Source organism: Bicyclus anynana, chromosome 14 (assembly GCF_947172395.1).
Source record: "Bicyclus anynana chromosome 14, ilBicAnyn1.1, whole genome shotgun sequence".
Classification (NCBI taxonomy): Eukaryota; Metazoa; Arthropoda; class Insecta; order Lepidoptera; family Nymphalidae; genus Bicyclus; species Bicyclus anynana.
The window spans coordinates 12,889,883-12,917,611 of NC_069096.1; the positions used below are offsets into that span (position 1 = coordinate 12,889,883).

The 27,729-nt window shown below is 36.0% G+C and overlaps 1 protein-coding gene across 1 annotated transcript; it reads left to right on the top strand.

The window, feature by feature from the left end:
• On the top strand, positions 1 to 26,842 carry LOC112050590 (uncharacterized). Its single transcript, XM_052885552.1, has 29 exons — positions 1 to 153; positions 432 to 574; positions 1,231 to 1,395; positions 1,739 to 1,931; positions 2,685 to 4,847; positions 4,928 to 5,068; positions 5,728 to 5,868; positions 6,308 to 6,465; positions 7,131 to 7,201; positions 8,042 to 8,133; positions 8,636 to 8,896; positions 9,742 to 9,927; positions 11,655 to 11,782; positions 12,973 to 13,134; positions 14,179 to 14,265; positions 14,658 to 14,856; positions 15,174 to 15,299; positions 16,048 to 16,176; positions 17,838 to 18,035; positions 19,293 to 19,499; positions 20,403 to 20,493; positions 21,574 to 21,669; positions 22,188 to 22,327; positions 23,058 to 23,298; positions 23,893 to 24,060; positions 25,288 to 25,375; positions 25,778 to 25,883; positions 26,567 to 26,675; positions 26,808 to 26,842. The coding sequence occupies exons 1-29, from the start codon at positions 1 to 3 to the stop codon at positions 26,840 to 26,842; spliced, it is 6,177 nt and encodes a 2,058-aa protein (XP_052741512.1).
• Positions 26,843 to 27,729: the final 887 nt, after the last annotated feature.

The window sequence follows — 27,729 nt, forward strand, 5'->3', positions numbered from 1 at the left end:
ATGCGCGGTGATGAAATCCAAGATAATCTAGACGACGAAGAAGAAAGTGATTCAGAAGAAACTAATATTAGATGGAGCAATTTGATCTTCCTGCCTTTCAATCCCGTATTCAACAGTGTCGTTGTTACAATGGTCATCATAAAAACCATCCTGGTATCCTACTAATCCTTATAATAATATAAACGCGAAAGTTTGTATGTGTAAATAAATTTAATATACCTAGTATTCTTGATTTAAAAATTAACACAATTATAAAGTACCAGCTGTATAGCCGCTGATCTCACTTGGTTCTCTAGTGGTTTAATCTTAGAATTATGTGGTTTAATTATTACTTATTCCTTCCTCGGCATTCAATACTCGCACTTGTAGTAAAAATCAACTTTGCTGCTTAGCATTACAAATTTAACTATTTTCGTGTTAATGTTTTACAGGGACCAATTCAGTCAGTTTATCCAATCGTGTATTGTTGGAATACCATGGACTACGTGCCATTTTTGGTTTGGATAAAAATTCTATATTTGTACATCTGTGACCCCATTTATGGTGTGGACACATTTCTTCACATACTTCACAGGTTTGTCATATTATACCTAGTTATAGCCTGACAAGAAAATGAAAAGATATATTTATGCATATGTTTGTCATGCCACAATCTATCTATATATCTTTATTCCATATCTATTTATATAACTGAAAATCGTGTTGGTTACAATATTTATAACTCAAGAACGGCTGGACCGATTTGACTGAAAATTGGTGGAGAGGTAGCTTTAAACCTGGAAACGGACATAGGATACTTAGGTTAAAACTTTATAACTGAAGAACTGCTGGACTGAGCTTAGAACCACGAGACGGACATATGATACTTAAGTTAGGGTAGCGTAGGGGTAGGTTTTCACGCGGACGCGAGAAGTCGCGGACGTCCTCTAGTATATAATTTATAGTTAGGTGGTGCAACCAATGAAACAGTGGAAGCAGTAAAAAATATAAATCCTCCTTTTATTGAAATCGGCTAAAAATCCCTTGCGATGTGGGGCATAATTTAGAAAAAGACCACAACTCTGTATTTTGTTACTATAAAAAAGTATGCAGCACTGATTTTCGGTGCCATATAAAACCTCTTTCGCGGAGTGTATAGGTACCTAATCAAGAAATCATTTGATAATATTTATTTATAACTTATCCAAATCTTATTATTATATTTGTAGCAGATGTTTTTCGTATTTATAGGCAAGTCACGGACGAAGCTATGAGACGGGAACATTTGCCAAAGTCAGCCTTTCTACTGTTGCTCGATATAATATCTCTGATTCCTTTCTACCGACTTGTATCGGATGAATCTTGTGAGCCGGCTGAGTTTTATCCAAACATACTTTCATTTACGGAGTTTGTTATGTGAGTTCTTATTTACTATTCTGCTAATCTTTTAAAATGTCTTATATTTTGTTCTTCTTTATCCAAAGCCCTTACAGAACTGATGAGTATGACTCCAATGTATTTAGTCATTAAAAAACATACATACAGCCGAACGTAGAACCTCCTCCTTTTATGAAAAATGTATGGTTTGGACGGAATTTTTAATAAAAATTTTTAACATGAAGCATTTGCAGACGTTTGGTAATGTTTTAATATGTATATTTTTTTATTTACATAGATAATAATACTATAGAGACTTAAAAATTATCCCTTTTTCTATTCTCTCGCCATACAGATCTCACCATTTTGTCTTTTTTTGCAGTATATACAGAGTTGCAGATAGTTTTTCACTAATAACAACACACAATTACATACGGATTGTTTGTGGGTATACCATAATGTTGGCGATTGGCCTCAACTGTATTGCCAGCTTTTTACTGTTGCTTACAATGCGTGGTCTTTGCAAAAGCTGTCTGAATGGGCTCTATGATTGGCGGATTCATGTTGTACATAAAGTTAGTCGTATATAATATTGTTAAAGACGGGTTAAAACTAAAATTGATTTTGAAAATGATACCTATCAGGTGTAACATTTCTCATCGAGAACGTAACCTATAAACCCTCGAGTAGTAGAGAATAAACTTGAGCGAAGTCCCGGACTTGTAACCGATGGATGTAGGATTAATGGTTAAACAAGTTAACACTCCCCTTCTTTAGTCTAGTCATTCTCCCCGCTCAACCAAACCTGGCAAGATCCTTCCAGAACAGCCCTGCTGGTATATTCACTATATTGGTCTTTATTATCAACCTATTAAAATAAACATCAAATCTATTGACAAAATGTCATTTACCTACTGTGTGACATCACCAGTAAGCACCGGATGACAGTTTTACTTATAATATCAACTAGCATACGTCAAAGATAGTGAATAAGCTTGCTTGGATACCAGAATTAGTACCTACCCCTGAATAGCCGAACACATTTTCGTCGACTTCATTTTCCCAACAAATTTTTAAATTAAAAATAAATTGTCAGGATATTAATGTGATTTGAATAATTACTAACTTCTTTCACACATTATTTATTTAATTAAAACCAATCTAAAGCTTTTTAATATCAGTTAATCTCATTTAAATTTTACTACCTTCATAGACGAATTTCGTAACTCTCATAACAGAAGCAAACGATCAGACAAACAAGCGACTGTAATTTCAATTAGATTTATTTTTATCAGATCATTTGATAATATTAATGTTTCTTATTGTAGTTAAATGAAACCGACCATAACTACTGCACATATGTATATGGAGTATCTATTACGTTATCTTACATAGTAAACAAGCAGTATGATGAAATAAAACCAGCAACCCTTTCGGAATACGTCCTACTGGGCACCTTAATGATTTCTGGATCTCTTTTGGTCAAATTTATAGTATTTCCAAAGATGGTAGCGGAGGCCTTGTTGAGGTTACGGAAAAGGTGCTCGTTTTACCCAGAAGTTACGAGGATAGTAGAAGAAACTCATCGGCGTAACGCCACACCAAACGCTTACAAAGATGTACAGAAGTTTTATGATTTGTTGTGGAAAAAAAGAAATGGAATCACTGAAATCCCCGATGTCATATCAGAGCTGCCGAGGAACTTGAGATTAGATATCAAGCATGATCTTGTTTGGCCTGTGTTTTATCACAGTCCAACACTGAGGAATACGTCATCGTCGTTTAAACGATGGCTGTGTGATTATATTCACATAGATTACAAGATGCCAGGTGAAAAATTTTACGCAGGACCTCATTGCCATTCTCATTTGTATTATATCAAAGCTGGAATAGTTCAGGTGATCTCTGCTGACGATGGTACCACACCATTAATTTCTGTGACAAGTGGCACAATTTTTGGTGACATCAGTTTCTATCTTCCTTACAAGAAGAAAGCGTCGACCGTACGATGTCTAACATATTGCGAAGTGTTATACATCGAACGTATTGATATTTTGAACTCCTTACATAAATATCCAGAAGATCGTCGCATGGTAATGGAACTGACTAAAGAGAGAATCAAGCATGCCAAAATATTGCACTCATGTAAACAACTCGTTCGAGGTTTAGATAGAACTGAAGATGAAGGCATAGCGTGGGTCAAGAAACGGTGGTGGGAGATTTTAGATGCCGTTTCTGTTTGGAAAACGAAATCGACAAAAAATGAAAATAAAAAATGCGAAATACCAGGAGAAGAAGTAGTATATCATTGCGCTAAATATATTGGCCAGTTAGTGCTGTGCAGCGACATTCAACTCCAGACAAAATCACTGTTTGCGAACGTGAAATTCCCTTGGATATTTGTACCAGAATCATCATTCGGTCGTATCTGGAATACAATCGTTACAACAACAGTTTTTTTAGTTTTGATACTCTATCCACCGTACATAACGAGACAGAATATTCCGATGTGGTTTAAATTTTTCCAGTTTTGGGTAAATTGTGTTTACATATTTGATATTTGTGTATCTCTTCTGACGTCTATAGTGAGACATGAAAATATAACAAACAATTTTGCTTCAGTAATGTTTACTCGATGTAAGAGCCCGAAATTCGCTTTAGACGTGTTGTCAACAGTTTGGCTCGAGGATTTAGCTGTGATAACTGGTGTGCCTGAATATTATTTCGCTTGTCAGTTCAATCGTTTGATCAAAGTTTACGTATTGTTTCCAAATTGGGATGCCAAAACAGATCCACTGTACGATGCCTGCTACAAAATTGTGTTGGTGCATTATGCCTTTGTTTACATCGTCAGTTACTTATTGCTCATGATTGACCGTAACGATGATAAGATAAGCACGTCTTATTTTTATGGCGAAGTATTCTGTAAGCGCGACTCACCTGAAGATCAATGTGACTTCGAACGTGTTTCTCCTTTCTACGTGGTGTTAGCATGGACTTTGGAATTTATATTTTACGAATACCTTCCAAATACTTTGATGGACATGTATGTAGCTATTATTATAAGCTATATGGCATTCATTGTATGTGTATTTTGCGAAGCGAATTTAGTCGGTTCACTGTATTTGAAATATCGAGAGATAACAAACTATCAATATTTAGTGGCTAATATAAAGAGTCATTATAATCATCATAAAATTCATCCCGATCTGTTGAAACGCTTGAATAGATATTTACTGTGTCATTGGAAATATTACCATGGCATGGATATCATGCAGCCGAATCTTTTAAGGAGTGAACCTTATGACATTTATTGGAAAGTGCACGGTGAAATTGCTGTGAAAGTAATTAAAGAATCTCGAGCATTTATTTATGCAGATCTTTCACTTATAAGGGAGTTAGCGTTCAAATCTAAGTTTTTGGTATTGCCAAAAAATTCATCTTTAATTGTTTTTGGTTTAAATTTGAAAAATATCTCGTATATCATACAGGTGAGTTAGATTGTTAAAACTTTGAAATTTATTTAAGAATCGATATATATTATTAAGTAGCTATTCCTCTTTATTTCAAGGGCTCTATAATGTGTGAATATCCAAATGAGAAGGGTGAATTATTAAGAAAGACGTTATATCCCGGTGAATTCCTGTCTGCTCTTGGGGTGTTTTTTGGTTGTGTATCCCTTAAAACACTTACGACAATGTCAGAATGCGAAGTATGTATTTAATTATTAATTATCTCAATCATTATCAACCCATATTCGGCTCACTGCTGAACACGAATCTTCTCTTAGAATGAGAGGGTTTAGGCCTATTAGTCCACCACGCTGGCCCAATGCGGATTGGCAGACTTCTGCAACAAACAACAACAAAAATCTTTAAAAGAGGACAGCTAGCCTATTCACTATTTTGGTATTTATTATCAGCCTATTAGAATAAATATCAAATCACTTGACAAAATCTCATTTACCAATTGTGTGATACCCACCAGTAAGCACCGGATGACATTTTTACATAGAATCTCAATTTCGTGTATGTCAACTAGCATACGTCAAAGATAGTGAATAAGCTTGCTGGTACTGTAAGTCGTTAAAATAGGCTAAATTATGATGATTAAAGGTAACATTCGGTTCTTGGCGACGGCTACTCGCGATCGCGACCGGGTCGTACGACCCATTGCTTATTGTTAATTTATATGGAGCACTAAACAAAGGCGGTCGCGCGACACAGTCTTGGGATTTGTTTAGTGCTCCATATAAATTCATACTAAGCAGTGGGTCGTACGACTCGGTCACGGTCGCGAGAAGCAGTCACCAAGAATCGAATGTTACCTTTAATCATCATAATTACCTTTAGATTTAATTAAATTTTTCAGATATTGTACATACCAACTAAAGACTTTATAGAGACCATTAAACGTTTTCCGCACGAATGGTCGTATTATCAAACCGCCGTAGACGAATTATCCACAGACGTGCGTAAAATAGTCCAGGATTATGTTGAAAAGCATACAACTGTAAGTAAAATTATGATGGCTTGTGACTACACCAGAGAGATATTATAACACACAGAGATGCTTATTCGTTCGTTATCAACCCATATTCAGCCTCTCAAATGAAAGGGGTTAGGCCAATAGTCCACCTCGCTGGCCCAATGTGGATTGGCAGTCGTCACACATGCAGAGAATTAAAAAAAATCCTGGTATGCAGGTTTCCTCGCGATGTTTTCCTTCACCGTTTGAGACACGTGATATTTAATTTCTTAAGTGCATGCCCCGGACCAGATTCGAACCCACACCCTCCGGAATCGGAGGCAGAGGTCATATCCACTATATATCACGTGTGCTCAACACTTAAAAATATCTCTTTTCATGTCAGTAGGAGGAAATTCATTCTAAAAAAATATTTAAGGAAACACAAAATGTTATCAAAATCAGTTCATATATACTATTTCAGTACAAATTAGTGCTAAGGAAGAGTATATTTCATGCAAAAAGAAGAGGCTCAGAGTACATTGCATCTACGAGTACAACTGAAGAAAACGAAAATAGAAAGGAACCGAAGAAATTATACAGTTACATTAGTGGTGGCGCTTGGATAGATCCACATTCAAGGTATTGTTTATGATGAGTATTAGGGTTCCGTAGTCCACAAGTAACCCTTATAGATTCGCCATCAGAGTCTGTTAAAACTAGAAAAATGAAATTTTGTATGGGTATGTATAATAATTAGGTACGTCTATAAAGTGGTAAAAAGTAAATTTGAAAATTGGGGTTCCTTCCCTACATGCAAAGTGAGGATGAATTTTTTATCGTCTATCCCATGGTGTGGGGAATCTTTGTCGGTATTTTCGTGCATTACATAAGGTTTTTCAAAACAGTTCCTTAGTTATAGCTAATGCTAACAAAAAAACAAACTAGCAATCAATTTTCTCTTTATAATATTAGTATAGACTAGCAGACACCCCACAGTTACACCTGTTTAGTTCCCGTTTCCGTGGGAATACGAGAAATAGACAGAATAAAACACCCTATGACACTCAAAATAACGTGGCCTTTTATTGGTAAAGGAATTTTCATTAAATTCACTTTCAATTGTATATTAATATTATAATATCAACTATCTTAGCACCCACAACACAAGCTACTCTGTATGCTTACTTTGGGGCTAGATAGTGATGTGTATTGTTTAAGTATATTTATTTATTATTTATTTTATTTATTACTTTTGCGTTAAGACAAATTATAGCTAATTATGGATTATCTTGATTTATTTTCAGGTTTATGCACTACTGGATGCCGTTTCGGGCTGTGCTCGTAATTATATCAATAACGTGTGCTTCACTACAAGGTTATTATTAAACCATAATAAAGTTAATGTAAACACTAGAGATGTGTCGATTATGACTTTGGCCGACTAGCTGACTAGTCGGTTTCAAAGAGGCCGACTAGTCGGCCAAGCTAATCACGGTTATGGGAATTTCCATAAAGCTTTGTTTAGGTACAGCTGATTTCAGCGTAAGTCGCGAACGCCACGTGTATTGAATGCCGAGCAAGTTAAGGCTTATACGGTTTAAAAATAATCCATAGAATTACCTTGGAATGAACGAGAGGTAAATAAAGAGCATCGGTGAAAAGAATGCTGATAAAAATTATAGTGTGTGAAACTTGACTGAAACTGATACTCGTACAGAAATGAAGTGAATATAAATATTTTAATGACCAACCTCAATTCAAAAATTTCGTATTTAAAGAAGTTACTTTTGCTATGAAAGACTTCTGCTTGCTGATGTGACCGAGCAATCAAGAAAATATTAGTAACTTTTCCAAGCAATTGTGATGTTCGTTGAAGTCAAAGAGTTCAATTAAAATTTAATCATAACAAAAACATAAGCCAAATAGTCGGCGCTCTTTGCCGACTAATCGCGGACTACGATATTGGTCGACTAGTCGGCATATCTCTAAGCATGTAAATTAAATTTACGTAAATGAAATTACCGAGTTAATTTCAGCTTAACACGTATATAAAACAAAATTTAAAACAGGCAATTTCTAAAGCAAAACTCAAGAGTTGGTGTTGAATTTATATTATTTTTATAGATAAAATATTTTCAAGTAAATAAATAAGTATGTACAAATAGTATGTACAAATAGTGAGTCATATTATTAATTAATAAAAAATATTTTGAAGGTGGCAGTGGAGCAATTTACAGATATCCATTTGTATTAGTCGGAAATGTTTGTGATCTTACCGTCATATTGGACATTTTTTTCAAGATATTCGTTAGTATTACATTTCATTTTCTTTCTTCTCTTTATTTGATATAGTTGTTTATTTTAATCGGTTGATAATAAAGACCAAAATAGTCAATAGGCCAGCAGAACACACAACTCGGCATTGTTTTATTGGCAGAAGAATTTTTTTAGGTATTATTATGCTCAAATAACTGAAGCCAAAAAATTCACCAAATTCCGTCTTATTCATACCATCATTCAATATTTTAAAAAACCTCCTTTAAGCCCTCATTCGCACGAGATTTTTTTAACGAACTTTAAAAAGCGTTTAAATACAACAAATGTATTCTCAAGTATATGTTAATATGACAACGTTTTTAAAACACCGCGCCTTTTATCGAGCAGTGTTGCATTTTCAATTTTGGGCATTAGAAATAGAGCTTCATTCAACTTCATACTATCCGCCGTACTCGCGACGCTGGGTTTTAACGCATCGCTTTTTTGACTCTCGTGCGAATGAGGCCTAACAATATAATTTGTGTATTTTCAGCTTGGTTATTACGACGCCCGTGGGTTACTGATAACGAATGTCCATCAGCGCACCAGGCGTTACATCAGTCGAGGCTTTGTCTGCGATCTCGTGGGCTGTTTGCCTTGGCCGGACATGATCAATCAATTTATCACGGAACCGATCACAGGGAACCAAGCGTTGCTCATCAACACTTTCAGCAAGTTCGCGCATCTATATCTTTTTATCGGCTATTTTAATTATATGGCGGACATGCCGAACGTCAATTTTGCATTTCTAATGGTTTGTATATTTAAATTTAATTTAAATAACTTTATAGCAACAAAAATGATGAACACAAAATGTTAACACTTGGAACAAAAGACAATCTTATTACTGATAGTGATCTCTTCCAAATTACCTAGCCTGAAGGAAAATGGGCTAGTTGACACTTTTTCTTCGAAAGCACATATACGAGTATATTGTTCATTATCGTAACTTTTTTTTAGTACCTTTATATCACAGAATAAACAATGATCCAGAATGAGTCTTTACAAGCAGCGTGGTGAAGCCGGTGAAACTTATTAAAAAAACAAACGCCACGCATCTCCTTGACATCCGCATAACCAAACTTTTTTCATATTTTTTATTTTAATAATAAAGATTTAACACTAATAATAATTATGTAAATTAATATTTTATTAGACTAATAATCAATATATTTTACCTATAAAAAATACTTCATTTCATTTCTTTAGTTTTTGTGAACAGTTTTAAAATATTTAAAAATATAACATTTCGTTTTTTCTTGAATATTATTGAAAATTACTGACGACGCTTCGTGTCCTACTGATTCGAGAATGTATTCGTTTTTGAATTTGTATGTGGAACGGCTGCGATACCGTTATGTTCCGTATGCTCTATCTGCCTATTATCCTTAATCTGTGCTTTGTACGAATTAATTTTTTTTGGAATCGTACATAGCGCTTGATTTTCATCCTCCTCCTAACAAGTTAACCCGCTTCCATCTTAGACTGCATCATCACTTTCCATCAGGTGAGATTATAGTCACTTGAAAAGAATAAAAAAAAAACTAAGCCAAATTATACTTCTAATTTATATAAAATTAAAATATTTCAACTTTATAGATCATCAAGTGGTTTGTGGTAACATTGTTAGTAATGCTTGGCGCCGGCCATTTCTTCGTCAGCCATTGCATCTCGTTCGACTGGGACTCCACTACCACGTTGGTGGGCATGCAGCGGCTCAATCACTGCTGGTTGCCCAACTATTTCCCGCTGAGCGACCCGCCTACGGTGCAGGAGTTGCATATGGTAGGTCATTGACTTCTTGATTATTATTAGAGATGCGCCGAGTAACACTTTTGCCGAATAACGAGTACCGAGTTTTACTCGGTTCAAATTTTTTTCAACCGAGTACTCGGCCGAGTAACTCGGTTCAATCAAATTCCCATTTCTCGCGCGTGAACAAGTATTAATTCAATTCAATTCAATTCAAAATTGTTTCAAGTAGGCTTAGTTTACAAGCACTTTTGAAACGTCAAGTTTGACTATTTGTAGTGACTCTACCACCAGCTCAGAAGGCGCAGTCTTCTGTTGAGAAGAGCGACGGGAAACTTAACAGTTGCTCTTTTAAATCTTTTATTTTAATTTTATTTAAATTTAATTGAGATTTTCAAAGATTTTCTAAATGACTAATAAATACTTTTTGATTAACACTGTTGTTTTAATTATATGTACCTAAATAATGCTTTTCGTATACAAGGTATACTCGGCATTCAACGACCGAGTAATTCGGCCGAGTACGAGTATCAAAAAATCCGCCGAGTACGCCGAGTACCGAGTATCAACCGAGTACTCGGCCCATCTCTAATTATTATCTTCTTCTTACAATAGTAGTGCTTTAAGGCAATTTAATCCTTTATCATAATTAAGTTTTTTTTTTTCTGGTAAATATATTTTAACTAGCAGACGCCCGCGACTTCGTCCACGTGGAATTCAGTTTTTCACAAATCTCGCAATAAACATGGATTTTTCGGGATAAAATTAAAATAAAATTTAATTTTCGGGTAGCCTGCGTGTTAATACCGGGTATTATCTTCGTTTCAAACTTCAGCCAAATCGGTTCAGTAGTTGCGGCGTTAAAGAGTAACAAACATCCAAACATACATTCAAACATACATCCATACAAACTTTCGCGTTTATAATATTAGTAGGAAGTAGGACTAAATTACAATCATGTTGCTTGATGGAAAATTTAAAAACAATGAGTCTAAGATAGAACGTGCTTGCCTTTTCCATGATTTTCATTGAAGTCATCAAAGAAAAATAGAAAACTATAATGTAGTTGTCCATAATGCTAGTACAGCTAGGCTATTCTGTAACGATATTCATATAACTCGCAAGTGCGAGATTCGAATTTACCTCTAACTCTCTCTGTTTAACACGATACTATAGAATGAGAAAGATAGCGGTGAATTCGAAACTCGAAACTCGTGAAAGCCGTGTGTACCTAGTTAAATATAACTTGATTTTTGGATCTGCAATTGTATTGTTTAATAAAAAATATATTTGATTGATTAATTTTTAGTTATCAGTAGGTTTATTTAAGTTATTATAACGTTTATGAGTTACTTTTCTTACCTACTACAATTACTACAGACCTACTCGATTGTACTGTTTACCAACAAACAAATTAGAAATGAAGGTAGAAAACGCATATCATTTCATAATTTATTATTTTAAATTGTTTATTTAAGTATTTATAATTTCAATATATAATATGTATTGTATATAAAATGTTATGCAAAATATATTAACTACTCGTATATCTAATTGTTCTAAGCTTATTAATCGAACTATTTAAGAAACAATTAATTATAATTATTAGGTTTAAAGGTTTAGCGATTTATATCCGCATTTTTAATTTGTTTGTTGGTAAACAGTACATAACGAGTAGGGCTGAATTATAAGTACATAAATTTTTTAACCGACTTCCAAAAAGGAGGAGGTTCTATGTTCGGCTGTATGTATGTTTTTAGGTATATGCAGAAAGCTTAAATTTAGCTCAAAGTGCTTTTATGAGATTTAACCTTGGAAAATTTCAAATAGACCGCATTAATGGTTTAAGCGTTGGAATTATGCTTCTTATGATTGGATTTATGTTCTGGTAAGGAACAAATTTGTTCTCGACTTCAAAACAGGAATTTTAATTTTACTATTTGTCTGAACTTTTAATTTTTTAATATATTTTTTGGAAAATGTCTTTTTGTTTGAAATGGTATAATATTCTCCAGGTGTCAGGGTCATTACAAAAATTTACATAATCTATTTATAGTGCTATGAGATTATTTAGTAGACCTTAGCAACGGATATGATGTACAAGAATAATTAATAACCAGAAGTTCTACTAAACTTATTTATGACAAGTAAAACGTCAAGTTGGATTATTCGTAGAGATTCTACCATCGGTTTGGAAACTGGTTCTACAGAGAACCTGCTTTCCGAATGTTATCAGATGTTGACGTATTTTAATTCCCTTCATCATAAACAGCTTATTTTAATGGCCAACTATAGGACCAGGCCTCCCTCCTGGTAGGATAGGGAATCTGGAGCGTAGACCCACCATGCTGCTCCAATTTGGTTTTGCAGGCTTAGGGCGATAATGTTTCTTTAACGTCAGCCATCCGATGTTGATTATGACCGGGACGACCGGCTTCACCACCACCACTTCCCAACTCCGGGCTGAGAATTGAAAATGAAAATTTCAATCTTACAACAAAAATGAACTCAGTATCCAATTTAGCTCGACTCAGGATTCGAACCCAGAAACTCGTGATCCGAAGGTACATAGGCAACTATACTAAATAGTTTATACGGAACCATATAGTTGTAGATAGATAGAACATACTGTACAGTTGTAGAGTCTACGTCTCCCGAGGATGCTCCGGTTCAGGGTGAAACGTACGTAGAGAGCATTTTGTCGGACCTGGGTGACGTTGTCGCATGGGTTCGTCGGCTCTTCGCGGATGATAGGAAATAAATAGGAAGCCATTGGATCAGCTTCCACCTTCACACGGGAAGTAAAACTATAAGAAATTGTAATTGTTATCAATTGTAAATTTTTTCATTTCAAAAGAGCAACTGTTTCTTGCCGGTATCTTCTCAGCAGAACCTGCCTTCCGAACCGGTGGTAGGATCTTTACAAATAGTCAACTGACGTGTCATCTGAGCGTATTTGAAATAAATGAATTTTGAATTTTTGAAAATTTTTATCTATTCATGATGAACTTCCACAAATAAACGCCTGCTTATATTTAATATTTAAATAAGTTATTTTTTAATTCCCCTTACTTCCAGGTATATTATTTGTTACACTCTAACTTTGTTGGTGTTGAACTATCGGGGGAACACAATATTCCAACACAGTGTAAATCAACTGCGAAGGTTCCTCAAAGCGGAACTAGTCGACAAGAATGTCATAACTCTCGCTGTTTCCCATTTTAGATATTGGTGGTTTAGGTGAGTACTTTTTGATTATCTTTATATTATCCCTAAAGACCACACAACAAAAGTAAATAAACAATAATAATAATAATAATAATAATAATAAAGCCTTTTATTTCCACATCAATTTACATTTCAAACGTAGTGTTAGTTTAAATTATAATTATATATCTATATATTAATTCTAATGTTAGTATGGTTAGTTATCTTCTTGTGATGTGGATCCCGTTTGGGTGAAGGCCTCCTCTTTCTTCTTCCAGTAATCTCTATCTTTTGCGAGAGACATCCATTCTCGCCCTGTTTTGATAATGATGTCATCAGCCCACAAGTTTTAGTTGGTCTGCCGACGCTTCTCTTTCCAGGTGGACCTTTCCAGTTTGTGACTTTTATGGTCCATCTACTGTCTTTAATTTTTGATAAATAAACAAAAACCTAACCTAATAAATGACATAACTAAAAACCGGACAAGTGCGAGTCGAGCTCGCCCACTGAGGATTACGTACGTAGGATAATAGGGACGATGACAGTTTTTTACAATGTATATTAATTAAGAGTACGCTAATAGTAAAGCAATTTTGTAAAAGTAACAAGGTATCTGCGATCATTACTTTCGGAGCTACAGGGATTTAAAGGGTCAGATTTGCGGCGCTGCCGCGGATCCCTGAAAAACGCCCCATACAAAATGGTATGAACTTATGACGCTGTATGTGAAGTCTGCCAATCCGCATTGGACCAGCGTAGTGGACTATTGGCTCTCATCATGACAGGAAACTCGAGCTCAACAGTGAGCCGAATATGGGTTGATAATGATGATGATGAATTAACTTATGCATACAGAACGAATGTCTTAATTAATATTCCTTTATTCATAACCATAAATTCCTTATTCTTAAATATGAATTGTTATTTAGACCTCAATATTCTTCGAACTACGAGAAGTAAGTAAAGTAAGTGAATCTAATCGCTACAGTTTAAAGTTCACTTTACTTTGAATAAATTTGAGGTTAAAATTTTAATCTACGTTTAAAAAGAAGGCTAATGAAGTTTACTTATTTACAGAACGAAGGGCATAAATATACAGAGTTTGATGAACGAACGTCTTGGTGTTATATTTAAACAGGACTTGACTTACTATTTCTTTAAAAAGTAAGTAAATAATTAAAAAAGTATGACATGGTCTTAATTTACTGTATGTAGATACAAGTACTTATTACACAGCGAAAAAAAATTTATGTATGGGTATTTTGAAATCAAATGGATATTTAATTTAAAAATCGCCTGCAACTTCGTCCGCGTAGAATTCACTATTTCACAAATGCCGCAGGAACCATGGATTTTCCGGAATGAAATGTAGCCTATGTATTAATCCAGATTAAAACCTATTTCCATTATAAATTTCAGCCAAATCGCTTCAGTAGCCGTAGCGAAAACGAGGAACAAACATACACACTTATACACTTACACACACACACACGGTGCTTGTAACAATCAATAGGCTGATTTATTGTGACTAGTTTTGATTTTTGACTTTTTATCAGAACAGTAGAAGCGACTGAGACGTTGTTAAAAGGCGGCGAAAGTTTGGAAAGAGAGATTGCTAGTGCTGCAACCCAGCTTTACTTTCTTCCTGGGGAGATTATCGCAAGAGAAATGGATTTAAACCCTTGGGTTTTTATTGTGCATCGTGGAAAGATTGTAATTAAGAGAGAAGGAAAAAAAATAGCACGTCTGACGAAGGTATATTATTTACTTTATTGATTTTTTTAATATTTTTTTTAAATGGGCTTGCTCTTGGCTAGGTTAGAAGCAATACTAATTGCTTCTAAACGGCACAGTAAGATACCACTATTACTAAATAGACGACATCTATTGCGTACGTTTACGTATGCTGAACCTGTACTAAGAAGTAATTTGCAAGCTTCTAATAAGTAGCTTATTTTTCTCAACTTACGTGAAATAGCCTGAAGTTACATAGATTTGCTTGATTGTGGCATTGGTCTAAAGTTAACAGTTAACACCAATTTAAAGATAATGATCTATTGGACTTATTGCAGGGTTCTATATTTGGTCAATTAGATGGCTTGACAGCTCGGCCCTTACGTATTTCTGCTGTCTCTGATGAATATGCTGATCTTCTGCAGATTTCGATCAAAGAATTTCAAGACATCATTGGTGATAAGGTTAAAATAAAAAAAATATATACATTTACTTGGCATTCGTTGAGGTCACTTTATAAAAATCATTATTATAAATATATAAATATATAAATAACTAAATTAATGTGGTGATATGGTAAATGTAAGTCAATGTACTCTTACTATGGCAGTTGGAGGATTTCTTTAATACGCCATTATCTGTTTTAAGATATTTATTTCTTTTTTAAAACACTTTTACATTTAACCATGAATCATTACAATACATTATTAAGCCGTGACTATTTTTTTTTATTCTTCACAAGTTAGCCCTTGACTACAATCTCACCTGATGGTAAGTGATGATGCAATCTAAAATGGAAGCGGGCTAACTTGTTAGGAAGAGAATGGAAATCCACACTCCATTTGGTTTCAACAAGACATCGTACCGGAACGCTAAATCGCTTGGCGGTACGTCTTTACCGGTATGGTGGTAACTAGCCACGGCTGAAGCCTCTTACCAGCCAGACCTTGACCAATTAAGGAAACCTCAATCAGCCCAGCTGGGGATCGAACCCAGGACCTCTGACTTGTAAATCCACCGTGCAATCCACTGCGCCACGGCGGCCGTCAAACTATAGACTATAAAGAAGAGAGAGATGACCGATGAATACTAAACCGCAGACAATATAATTGTACACAGCATCCAACATGTACAAGTATATTTTTGCAATGAAACAGTAATGATCGCAAAAGTTAGTTAAGACGGAAAAGTAAAACTAAAATCTTGCTTCAGGGTAGAGAAAACATTGCACAAAATGCTCAATCTAAATACGACTATATGGCTGTAGAGAAAGTAGTCACTGAGAACCCCTACAATACTGTTGACTATTTGCTGCGAGGCCAAAAGTCTATTCAATTTCCTGTAAGTCTTTTAAGTTAAGGAAATGTCAAAAAAAGAGTCATGATTATCAGACCTTTTTAACGACTCACTAAAGAGGCTTAAGAGGCTCCTGGGAGCTGCTCAGATTCATAACGCGGGTTTATTCTTTACAAGTTAGCCATTGACTACAATCTCACCTGATGGTAAGTGATGATGCAATCTAAGATGGAAGCAGGCTAACTTTTTAGGAGGAGGATGAAAATCCACACCCCTTTCGGTTTCGGTCTTAATATGCACACAACTGAAAAGTTGGAGGTGCATGCTCCGGACCGGATTCGAACCCACACCATCCGGAATCGGAGGCAGAGGTCATATCATCTGGGCTATCACGGCTCTTTATTCACGGCTCTGTCACCGCTATCAGCTGATGTTAATAGTAAAGATCGGGTGCTAGACGTGCTTTTGGAGGCATGAATGGATAAGTAATATCGTCATTTCCAAAATCTAAAAATATTTCTTACTAAATAGTTTTTGGAACAAAGAAATGGTCACAATTTCATTGACCAACCCAGAGTGCCGTAATCCGAATGTACATAGGCTAAACATTGCATCAACAAGTCACTACTGTTATTTTAATTTAATCAACATGACTATAAACTTATTCGCTAACTATGTCTCATAAGAATGCTCAAAGTAACTTGGCAGACGATGAAGCTATGCTTGGAATTATTACCTGTGATTTAATCAGAAATAAGAATATGTGGCGAGCTGCGAGCGAGGCTGAACACATAGTTTGAAAAACCGATGGACGTTGGGGTCTCAAGGTGCTGGAATGGCTACCCTGCACCAAAACGCACAGTATTGCTCGATCCCCACTCACACACACACCCGAAATCCAGCGGGTTGCAGGGGTTGTTCAAACAAGAAGCGTATGTCCAGCAATGGTCGTTCATCGGCTGATAATGATGATATTGATGATAATGATGGGTAATCAATATCTGTCGGTATGAGGTCGGTACTATCACCACGCAAGTCACAGAATATAGACAGAGAACCACAAAACACCATCGATTTTCGATTTTCAGAGAGAACCATTCGATTGCAGAGAGCCGAATATTTGCTGAGTTAATTATAATTAGGAATATGATGTTTTGAAGACAGTGCTAACTGTTCAAAATAATAGATTCATAAACAATCATATTCTCTATATCTTTTGGCAATTACAAAAGACAAATTACAAATTAAACCACCTAAATTATCTCCTCTGTAGAATGAACTCTCTTCAAAACCATATTCCTAATTATATTAAACTTCCCAAAAACCAGCTTTCTGGGGCTTACTTTATGGACTTATATTAAATACCTTGAGCAGGACCCAGGACTTGTCACCATGGGAGTAGGTTTAAAATGCATCAACACTCATCTTCTCTGCACGAAATGATCTCCATGCCCATACTAAACAATTTATGATAAACAATAATTACAACTAAAAACACTATCAATAATTATAGCACAAAACGTTCTTGCATAAAATCACTAACGCCACTGGCAGCGTGACGGTGTCTACGCTGCCTCACAAACAACTGGGCTCGAGTCATCAAATACCCTACTATTGATACCCCCTTAACAATAACATAAATAATGAATGTTAACACCACTTGTAAAAATATTAAATAACATATTATTTTACATATATTTTTCCAGTGGATGAGCACACGTATGATAGCCCAAGGCTGGTACTCACATTGGCTGTACTTGACGTGGCTGATCTGCCCTGTGATAGCAAGCTTTGCAGTGTTGTTCCTGGTCACCGTGCCAGAAGACTACGATGCCGACATCTTCGTGTTTCTGCTACTCTTCGATGTTGTACATTTGCTGCACATAGCTACTGAGTTTTATTCTGTAAATATGATTATATAGCGCCTGTAATAAGTTATACTCGGTTATTATCGTAAACCCGAGCGGCGTCTCCGATCGGCGGGCGAGCGTCTCTATCTTCATGTCGACGCCCGCCGCCCGCCGCGGCGCCGCCTCTACCCTTCTGTACGATCCGAACCATCGAAGTATGCGTACGCGCGGTTATGCTTGCTCCCTTACGTACTCAGGGAAGTCCGTAGCGTTTGTTTCTCGCATATGTCCTAACTCTACTGTAAATGTTCGGTTTCATATGTTTAATATTGTGTAATAGTGGGTTTTATTTGACATTAAACGTATGTCGTTTTAAAGAACGGAGTTTCTTTGTTTAAAACCTGCCATAATTATAATATTCTTTATTTTTTTATATGGCAGACCTACTCGCGCGAGTTAAACTTGGGAATACAGGAAACAATTGCCTACGACACTCACAAATAACGTGGATATTTATGGGTAAAAGAATTTTCAAAATCAGTTCAGTATAGATCCAAAGATATAACCTCAAAAATTTTACTTCTATAATTTATTTATATATATATTTATTATAGACATACATAATACATAATATTACAAGAGAATTCTAATAATATCTACATAATGGTTGTAACTGTTTGAAGCTTTTTTCAAGTTACTCTTATCACTAAGTATTGTATTCCGAATAACCATTTTTATATCAGATTTCAAAAGTAGGGGGAGGTTCTCAATTCATTGAGTTTTATAAGTTTGTAACCTAATAAATAAGCTACATTATTTATTTGCCAAATTCATATTTATTTTTTATTTGAATGTGATTCAGTTAAATCAAAATAACTGAAAAATGTATGTCATCCAAGTAAACAAAATTTGCTTTCCTTTTTTTTCTACTAGTTAACCCTTGACTTACAATCTCACCTGATGGTAAGTGATGATGCAGTCTAAGATGGAAGCGGACTAACTTGTTAGGAGGAGGATGAAAATCCACACCTCTTTTCGGTTTCTACACGATATTGTAGCGGAACGCTAAATCGCTTGGCGGTACGTCTTTGTCAATAGGGTGGTAACTAGCCACGGCCTAAGCCTCACCTGGACCAATTAAGAAAATCTCAATCAGCCCAGCCGGGGATTGAACTCAGGACCTCCGTTTTGTAAATCCACCGCGCATACTACTGCGCTCGGAGGCCGTCAAAAAATTACAAAAGAGGCTATGTAATAAATTAACTTTAATTTTTTTTAATTTGTTATACCTATTTCAATATTGATTTACAGACTAAGCTCGTCGTTGTGTATGGAAGATGCGAAGACAAAGTTGTAAAATGGCGTATATTCAAAAAATGGCAAACTTATGTTGATCTTATTTCATTTATTATACCAGTGATAGCTTACTCTTTTGGAAATAGACACTACGCCCTTTTTCGTTTGCTAAGGCTTCGGCTTCTCTATGATTTTCATAAACATTTTTGCAAGGGATTTCAGGTAAGTGTAAACATTGGTAGCACATAAGATAACAATCCACATTCGCTTCACTTCACTTCACTGCACGAGTCTTCTCTCAGAATGACAATGGTTACTCTAATAGTCCACCACGCTGGCTCAATGCAAATTGGCAGACTTAACACAAAGGTTAGCTCACGATGTTTTTCCTTTATCGTTTGAGACATGTAATATTCATTTACTTACAATGCATATACTTAACTGAAAAGTTGGAGGTGCTGCCCCGTAACAGATTCGAACCTACGCCCTCCGAATCGCAGGTAGAAGTTATCCACTGAGCACAAGGCTAGCATATTACGTAGATGCAAATCAGTCATTTGCCCCATCTCACTCTATTAGGTAGGCTTGGCCCTGTACGAGGTAGCTAAAAGCGAATATTTTTTGACGGCCTCCGTGGCACAGTGGTATACGCTGGAAATGGAGGTCTTGGGTTCGAACCCTGGCTGGGCCGATTGCGGTTTTTTTATCCTTTACACGTTAGCCCTTGACTACAATAAAATAAGTAAGTGATGATGCAATCTAAGATGGAAGCGGGCTAGCTCGTTAGGAGGAGGATGAAAACCACACCCCTTTCGGTTTCTACACAACATCGTACCGGAACGCTAAATCGCTGGGGGGTACGTTTTTGTCGGTAGGGTGGTAACTAGCCACGGCCAAAGCCTCCCACCGGCCAGACCTAGACACATTAAGAAAACCTCAATCGGCCCAGCCGGGAATCGAACCCCAAACGGTTTTCTTCTTGAAGGGCTAACTTGTAAAGAATACAAAAAAAATACTTATTCGTATAGTAAGTACCTAGGTACTATTATATGGTTCAGTTAGACACCATGTGAAATCCGGTTTAGTTCTATCTTTATTACAAAAATGCCTAATATTTTCTTACAGAGTACGATAGCTCCTATATTATTGAAGTTTGTATTGATAATCCTTCTGCTTCATTGCATGACTTGTGGTTGGATCTATGTTGCTTGTCGAGGTATACACTTTTAAAATCTTCTAAGGGTATTCGCACACTAGGCGACCACGAACTAGCCATTGGTTGAAGACGCAAAAGCTACGGTTTGGTTGCTGCTTTGCGACCACGATCACAGCAACCAATTGTAGGGCTATTGCATTTGTTATTCTGCCCGCGCAATAATTTATTCTGTATTGGTGACTCACCCACCAGACATTAGGCTGGCGGGTGAGTCACCAATTATTACAGAACTAGTGGCTCTTATAGCAACTAAACGTAGCTTGGTTGCAACGACCACTCTTGCCGGCCTGCATATGCGGCATATGCTGAGCTGTACATCCTTTCTTTTTAAAGGTTACAGACAGGCAAGCTGTCATTAGGGTAGGGTACTGACTGTAACTCCTAGACTTGAATAAATTCATTTTCTTTCTTTCTTCTTTCTAATTATATACATGAAAGTTTGGTATCGCTGGCTCATTTTGTTATCCTTGTTTTAATTTTACCTAACTAAGCAAAAAGTAACTTTAATAGACTACCAGCCCCTGAAAAAAATACCTGTGAATTGAACCAACGTGAATAACGCTGAGAAGGCTGTTACTATAGCAGAAAATGACTCTGAGCACTATGCTGTCATTTCTGAGCGGTACAGGTGAGAACGTGAGTGAATGGAATTTCTCAGGTACAAATGACAAATTACGACTAATTATTCTTGTGCGGCTTTGTAATATAGTCAAAGACGATTAAAAATAAATGTTGAAACACCTAGTTCACACCTGTGGTGGTGCCGGAAGTTGGTGCAAATTTTTAATTCGCCGATAATTGCAGAAGCAATATAGGTAATTTATTATTGTACGGAATTCGTGTAATTCCTTTTGTACACACTTACTTTACCCGTAAACGCAGTAGGTACAGGGATCGACAGTCAAGGCTCGCAAGACGTTATTCATGTATTATTTTTTTTCAAGGGCTTGTAGTCTATAAGGGATGATCCAAGTTAGAAAGAAATCATAATTATCTAAATTTTATTAATATAAATAAATAAATATTTCTCTGTCATATTCTCAAAATGTAATTAATAATCTCATTATTGTCTCGTTCTAGATTCAGAATTTCCTCTAGACATCCCACCGATTCCTCCGGATATAAATGCTACTATCGATTATGCTGAGTGGACTTTACCATATTCAAGAAAGGGCGGTAAAGTATTCTATCAAAATTCATCGTTCATTCATTATTCATCAATCATTTTATAGGAAACTCCGTTCGTATGAAATTATATTTTGCACAAACCACGTGGGAGTGGGACATCATCCTTCCACTTTCTACGATACGATACGATTTCTACGATCCTTGTAATCTACCCTCGCTTCTTCCATTCTCATCAATTTCACGAACTTTCATACAAGTTCGTCGGTTTATGGTACTCCTGACCTGGTCTTTATTGAGAATGTTTTGGATTTCATCCAGGACAATTCACCTTGGCCTTCCCTTACACCCTCGCCTTATTATGTGTCTAATTATACAGGGTGATTCGGACTTTAGTGCGGATATTTTTTTTCGTGGTTCTGTATCAATAATAGAACATAAATCTACAAACAGTTCGTTTATAGATTTAAAGAACAAGAATTTAAAGAACAATTTAAAGAACAGTTATAAAAATATCCGTACTGAAAACAATTTCTTCCTGTATATATTTTTTATGTTTTTATTATCAGGATGCGCACGGTTGACGAAAAATTATATCGGCGGTAACAAAAACATGTTTGGTTTCCTAGTTCCTTTGTATTGGACGGCAGACTATCTGGTGGCCATGATATATATCATAATTATCTATACACATACAGAAATCGATATTGTAAGTCTTGTTACTATATATTTAAACGACTTAAAAAAAGGAGGAGGTTCTCATTTCGAGTCTATGTTTTTTTTTTCCCCGCTGTCATGTTAAATTTTCCCCGTTTCTTAAAACCTAAATCTTTCATCATCATATCAGCCGATGGACGTCTACTGCAGGACATATGCGTTTTGTAGGGACATCACGATACTGAGCCACCTGCATCCAGCGAATCCCTGCGACTCGCTTGATGTTGTCAGTCCACCTGGTGGGAGGTCGGCCAGCACTGCGCTTACTAGTGCTGGGTCGCCATTCCAGCACTTTGGGACCCCAACGTCCATCGGCTCTTCGAACTAAATCTTTACATCGTTTTAAATAATACGTCATCGAGTTAGCTCCGCCTTCAAATTGATCAGGGGGTAGAAAATAATATGATGTTATTTTTCGCTTTTTAGTTTGGTCGGTAAGTATTATGTAGTCAGTTGAATTTTTTTTATTAAATTTTTTGATTTTATAGTTAAACTTACTATCTTTTACCTATTTGATAATATAGCGTGGCCTCGTAGAAGGCGATTTTTGAATTAACTGAACGTCGTTAATTTTGCTCATTTGTTTTCTATGTATTGTTGAGACTGACTAGGCGTGCGTTGTCCTCTTGCGCTGCGACGTCTTGCGTCATCGCAACACAACGCATACATTGATACGTTTCAACGACGCAACACAACGCACTAATAAGGCATCATCCTTACAGGTAGTGGCGCTGACATTAAAGCAGATTTACTACAAGCTGTTCATCAACTTCATCATATACCCGGCCGATATATGGATACTGAGCATAGCGATCAGCGCCGTGTACACAAAGTTACGTGAACTGTACACGTATGACTACCAGGTCAACAACCTCGTCACTTATTTGCATAGGAGCGGATTGTCGCCAATGTTGCTGGACTCCGTACGACAGTACACTGAGCAGTTGTGGAAGAGGCAACGAGGTATTATCGTATTTTTAGGATTCCGTAGTCAATAAGGGACCCTTGTAGTTTCGCTATGTCTAATGTCCATTGTCCATCAATCGGCCCGCGGTTTCGAGACTATTAGTATTACTGTGTTAGAAAGCTGTAATTTGGCATGATTATGTACATTAAATGACAAAGTCTTAATTATTACCCACTAGCAGACGCCCGCGACTTCGTCCGCGTGAAATTTAGTTTTTCACAAATCCCTTGGGAACGATGGATTTCCGTGATGAAAGTTGCCTATGTGTTAATAAAATCTATTTCCATTCAAAATTTTAGCTATTCGGTTCAGTAGTAGAGCCGTTAAAGAGTAATAAACATTCAAACGTCAAACAAACATCCATACAAACTTTCGCATTTATAATATCTACTAGTAGGATAGGATAGAATTGTTGAGTCGTGTTTGCCTTTCCGTTAGCTAAGCGGTTTCTAATTCGTGAAAACATTCAAAGAAGTAGTGTGAAATGAAATTCAAAGGATAAATATCACAACTAAGTAGGAATTGAAATTGAAAGATTTGTAGTCGATCAATCAAAACTCATGTGATGCTGTGATGAATTATGTTTTTAGGTAATTGGCTACCAGAGTTAGCTCAACACGCTCATCATTGCCTCAGGGAAGATCTCTTGGGTGCTCTTTACATACATCATCTGCAAACTGTTCCAATTTTTCGAGATTTACCTGAGTATTTTAACCGACAGTTGGTAGCCAGGTTACGGAGAGTCGTTATTTTCCCAGGTAACTACTCATATTTCTTATGGTTTATTCCCCGTGGTCCCTGTCCCTGTCCCTGTAGTTTATTCCCCGTGGTCCCTGTCCCTGTAGTTTTTTCCCCGTGGTCCCTGTCCCTGTCCCTGTCTCTGTAGTTTTTTCCCCGTGGTCCCTGTCCCTGTCCCTGTCCCAGTCCCAGTCCCAGTAGTTTTTTCCCCGTGGTCCCTGTCCCTGTCCCTGTAGTTTTTTCCCCGTGGTCTCTGTCCCTGTCCCTGTCCCAGTCCCAGTAGTTTTTTTCCCGTGGTCCCTGTCCCTGTCCCTGTAGTTTATTCCCCGTGGTCCCTGTCCCTGTAGTTTATTCTCCGTGGTGGCTGCGAGTTATAATAGTTATAATACTGCCGAATTAAAAATATTATTTTTCAATAAATCGGGAATACTTGTAACGTATTTTTATTGATTAAATCTTTCTTATTAATCGACTTTAAAAAATAAGGTTCTCAATTCGACGAGTATGTTTATTTGATTCTTTTTTTTATTAATTTATTTTATTAGTTGTTACTGTATTCTTTAAGATTGTGTCGGGTAGTAGGGGAGCGGATAAGCGGATTTTTGGATTCACTTGATTGTGGCATATGAACTGGACATCTTGCATGTTGTTAATTATCTCAATCATGGATGGGCTCCAAGTAACAGCTTATCACACACGACAGTAGTTTTCTACGTAGGTACTCGCTCATAAATAATTGTCATTGAACTTACATAAAAGCTATGAGTTTTTGTTTTATGGAGAAAGTTTGATTTAATAAGTATTAATTAAAAGTTTCTCGACGTCCAAAAATCTATTTGCAACCTGTATTTATTTACATAGATATTAAATCAACTTTGAAGCCATAAATAAAACAGTCATCAACCCATATTCGGCTCACTGCTGAGCTCGAGTCTCCTCTCAGAATGAGAAGGCTTAGGCCAATAGTCCACCACGCTGGCCCAATGCGGATTGGCAGACTTCACACACGCAGAGAATTAAGATAATTCTCTGGTATGCAGGTTTCCTCACGATGTTTTCCTTCACCGATTGAGACACGTGATATTTAATTAAATAAAACAGTACGTGTTAATAATATTGAGAAGTTGATACAATTTATTAGACGGTCTTGAAATTTTGATGAAATAAAATTATCATTAAAAAAAGTTTTGTCATGTTTAGGTATACATAATTTAATATTGCATTTTACTTCGAATCTTATGTTTTAGGTAAATTAATAGTCCAAGAAGGGGACATTGTGTCTTTAATGCATTTCATTCACGAAGGCGAAGTTGAGAAGTGGTATACTAACAAAGAGTAAGTTTAGTTTGCCTATTTTGCCTTAGCCTTGTAGTCCCTTAACCAGGAAACCAGGACCTTTGGTCGGTCATTCCGGTGTACTCAAGTTAAGCTTGTTGGGTTGCTCCCAACCCAAGAAGCCAGAAGAAGTTGGTTGGATGGTTAAAAAATCTCGAGATACGTAATTCCTGTACTATTATTTGTGTATGTGTTACACACTACCGTGCCGTGTAGGTCAGCTTGTTTTTCTTCAATATAATTATAATTTTTATTATTCGGTTGAATATAAACTATTAAAATTATGAATTCTTTTTTAATCTATATTATTTTTTTTCTTTTCCTAAGTAACTGATCGATTAACTGATTTCGGTGATAAGGTCCCTATTGTCAAAACATTAAACTTGCGTTTTTATGTTTTAGTGGTGAGAGAAAAATGGTGTCGATCTTAAACACGAATGGGTACTTCGGCTTAGTTCCGGCGCTGTTCCCAAATGCGCCGTTCCAATTTACGTATTTTTCTCGCACGGTTCGTACTTGCTTGTTACATATTTTAATATCTATTCTATTAGACGGAGAGCCCGTGAACCCAAGCACGGCTATTCTCTAAAGATGTCTTGTTAAGAGCGCGCAGCGCGTCGGTACGATGTGGATAAAATTCAAAGCGCGTACCAGACGCCGAATTATGACTTTCACGTGAGTGAAAAGCACGGAGCAATTGACGCGCGACGCAAATTTTATGACGTGAGCGCCAAAACCATTTTTACCTAATTGCAAGTAAATTAATCAACATAAAGAAAAACAAAATGGCCATGTTTAAGATTATACCTAATTTTCTATACAAAACAAAAATTTAAGAAAATAAGTTTGCTTTTCCTGAGATTGAAAGCAAAATGTGAGCAAAACATGTATTTTTCAAAAAAATAAACTATCGAGAAAAGTTTTACAAATTGTGTATTTTGTATAGTCATAACGAAGCTAACACTTTGAAATATCATACATTATGCCACACATCACATTGTGATGTGTGGCATAATGTAGTAATAAATTATTTTCTTTCTTTCTATATTTTTATCGGCATAATAAGAAATGATATCCCCATAGAGACCCTTCAAATTTAATAGTGTTTTTCGAATTGGTTAATAAATGACGAAGTTATGAGGTAACAAAAATTAAAAAAATTTGAAGTCGGTTGAATAATGTATTTTTCAGGTGGTAGACATCGTGTTTTTGAGATTCAGAGATTGGCAAGACCTGCTGGAAGGATATCCCGACATCAAAAAGCAGTTGTATGAATTGGCGACGAAGTATAGAAAGGAGACAACTATTTAACTAACTGATTCTACAGCCCTTCAGAACTTGAGCTCATAATATTCATAAATTATATAATAAATTAAAAAGATTTAAAAGATTTTATTTTAAACAGTACATAAACAAAACGTGACGGTTATCCTACAAAAGGTCAAACTGTATGAACAAACTGTATGAAAAAAAAACAAACTGTATTTTAGTGATCAACGCCCTCCATCAGAGATTTTTGCTGACCTTAAAAAATAGTTCCACATAAGACAACATACATAGTTTACATACATAGAGTATATAGTTTTGTTGTATTAACAAAAAATATTCATTTAAGTACTTATTAAGATGCAAAATTGTGTGTGTGTTTGTCTGCGTGTCTATCTATCGTTTAAAAATATCGCGCTGCCTCTGGCATCCATTACCACCTAATTACGAGTACCCCGCGGTTAAAATATAGCCTAAGTTGATCGATGATTAAGATTAGGCGTAGGTTCGAATCCGGTTCGTATTTTCTCATTCTCTACGTGTGTGAAGTCTGCCAAACCACATTGGTGGTGGATTTCTTTCATTCTGAGAGACTCAATGTTGATATTCGTACTCAACAGTGAGCACGAGAGAGGTTTAATGATGATGATGATTATACGAAAAACACATATCACAGATACATAAATACTTTTTAAAACAGAATCTACTCGGGAGTAATATTGCTACATGCACAGCTACTTAAAAGTAAATTCATGATCCAAATAAAAAAGTCATCTGTATTGTTAAATTGTTTTATTGTTACTGCCACTTTATACGAGAATTTAATGTTCGTTTCTTTTATGTTAAGTCTATTGCGCAATAAATATTAAATATAGCTGCTTACTAAGAGTCTCATTCACGATAAAGAAAAATAAATGGAAATTGCATTCGAATGTAATCACGAAATTGTATGGTGACACCGGAATTGGGGAGGCTTTAATTTAATTTTGTATTTGAGTAATAAATTGTTGGAGATTATAAGCGAATCTTCACTGTGTAAACATTGTATATAATCTACAATAAGTACACACAATTTAAATTAATTTGAA

Coding starts and splice junctions, on each gene's coding strand:
- LOC112050590 (XM_052885552.1), top strand. CDS start 1: ATGCGCGGTGATGAAATCCAAGATAATCTAGACGACGAAGAAGAAAGT. Junction 1,396..1,738: donor TCATTTACGGAGTTTGTTAT/GTGAGTTCTTAT, acceptor CTTTTTTTGCAG/TATATACAGAGTTGCAGATA. Junction 16,177..17,837: donor AAAAGTCTATTCAATTTCCT/GTAAGTCTTTTA, acceptor ATATTTTTCCAG/TGGATGAGCACACGTATGAT.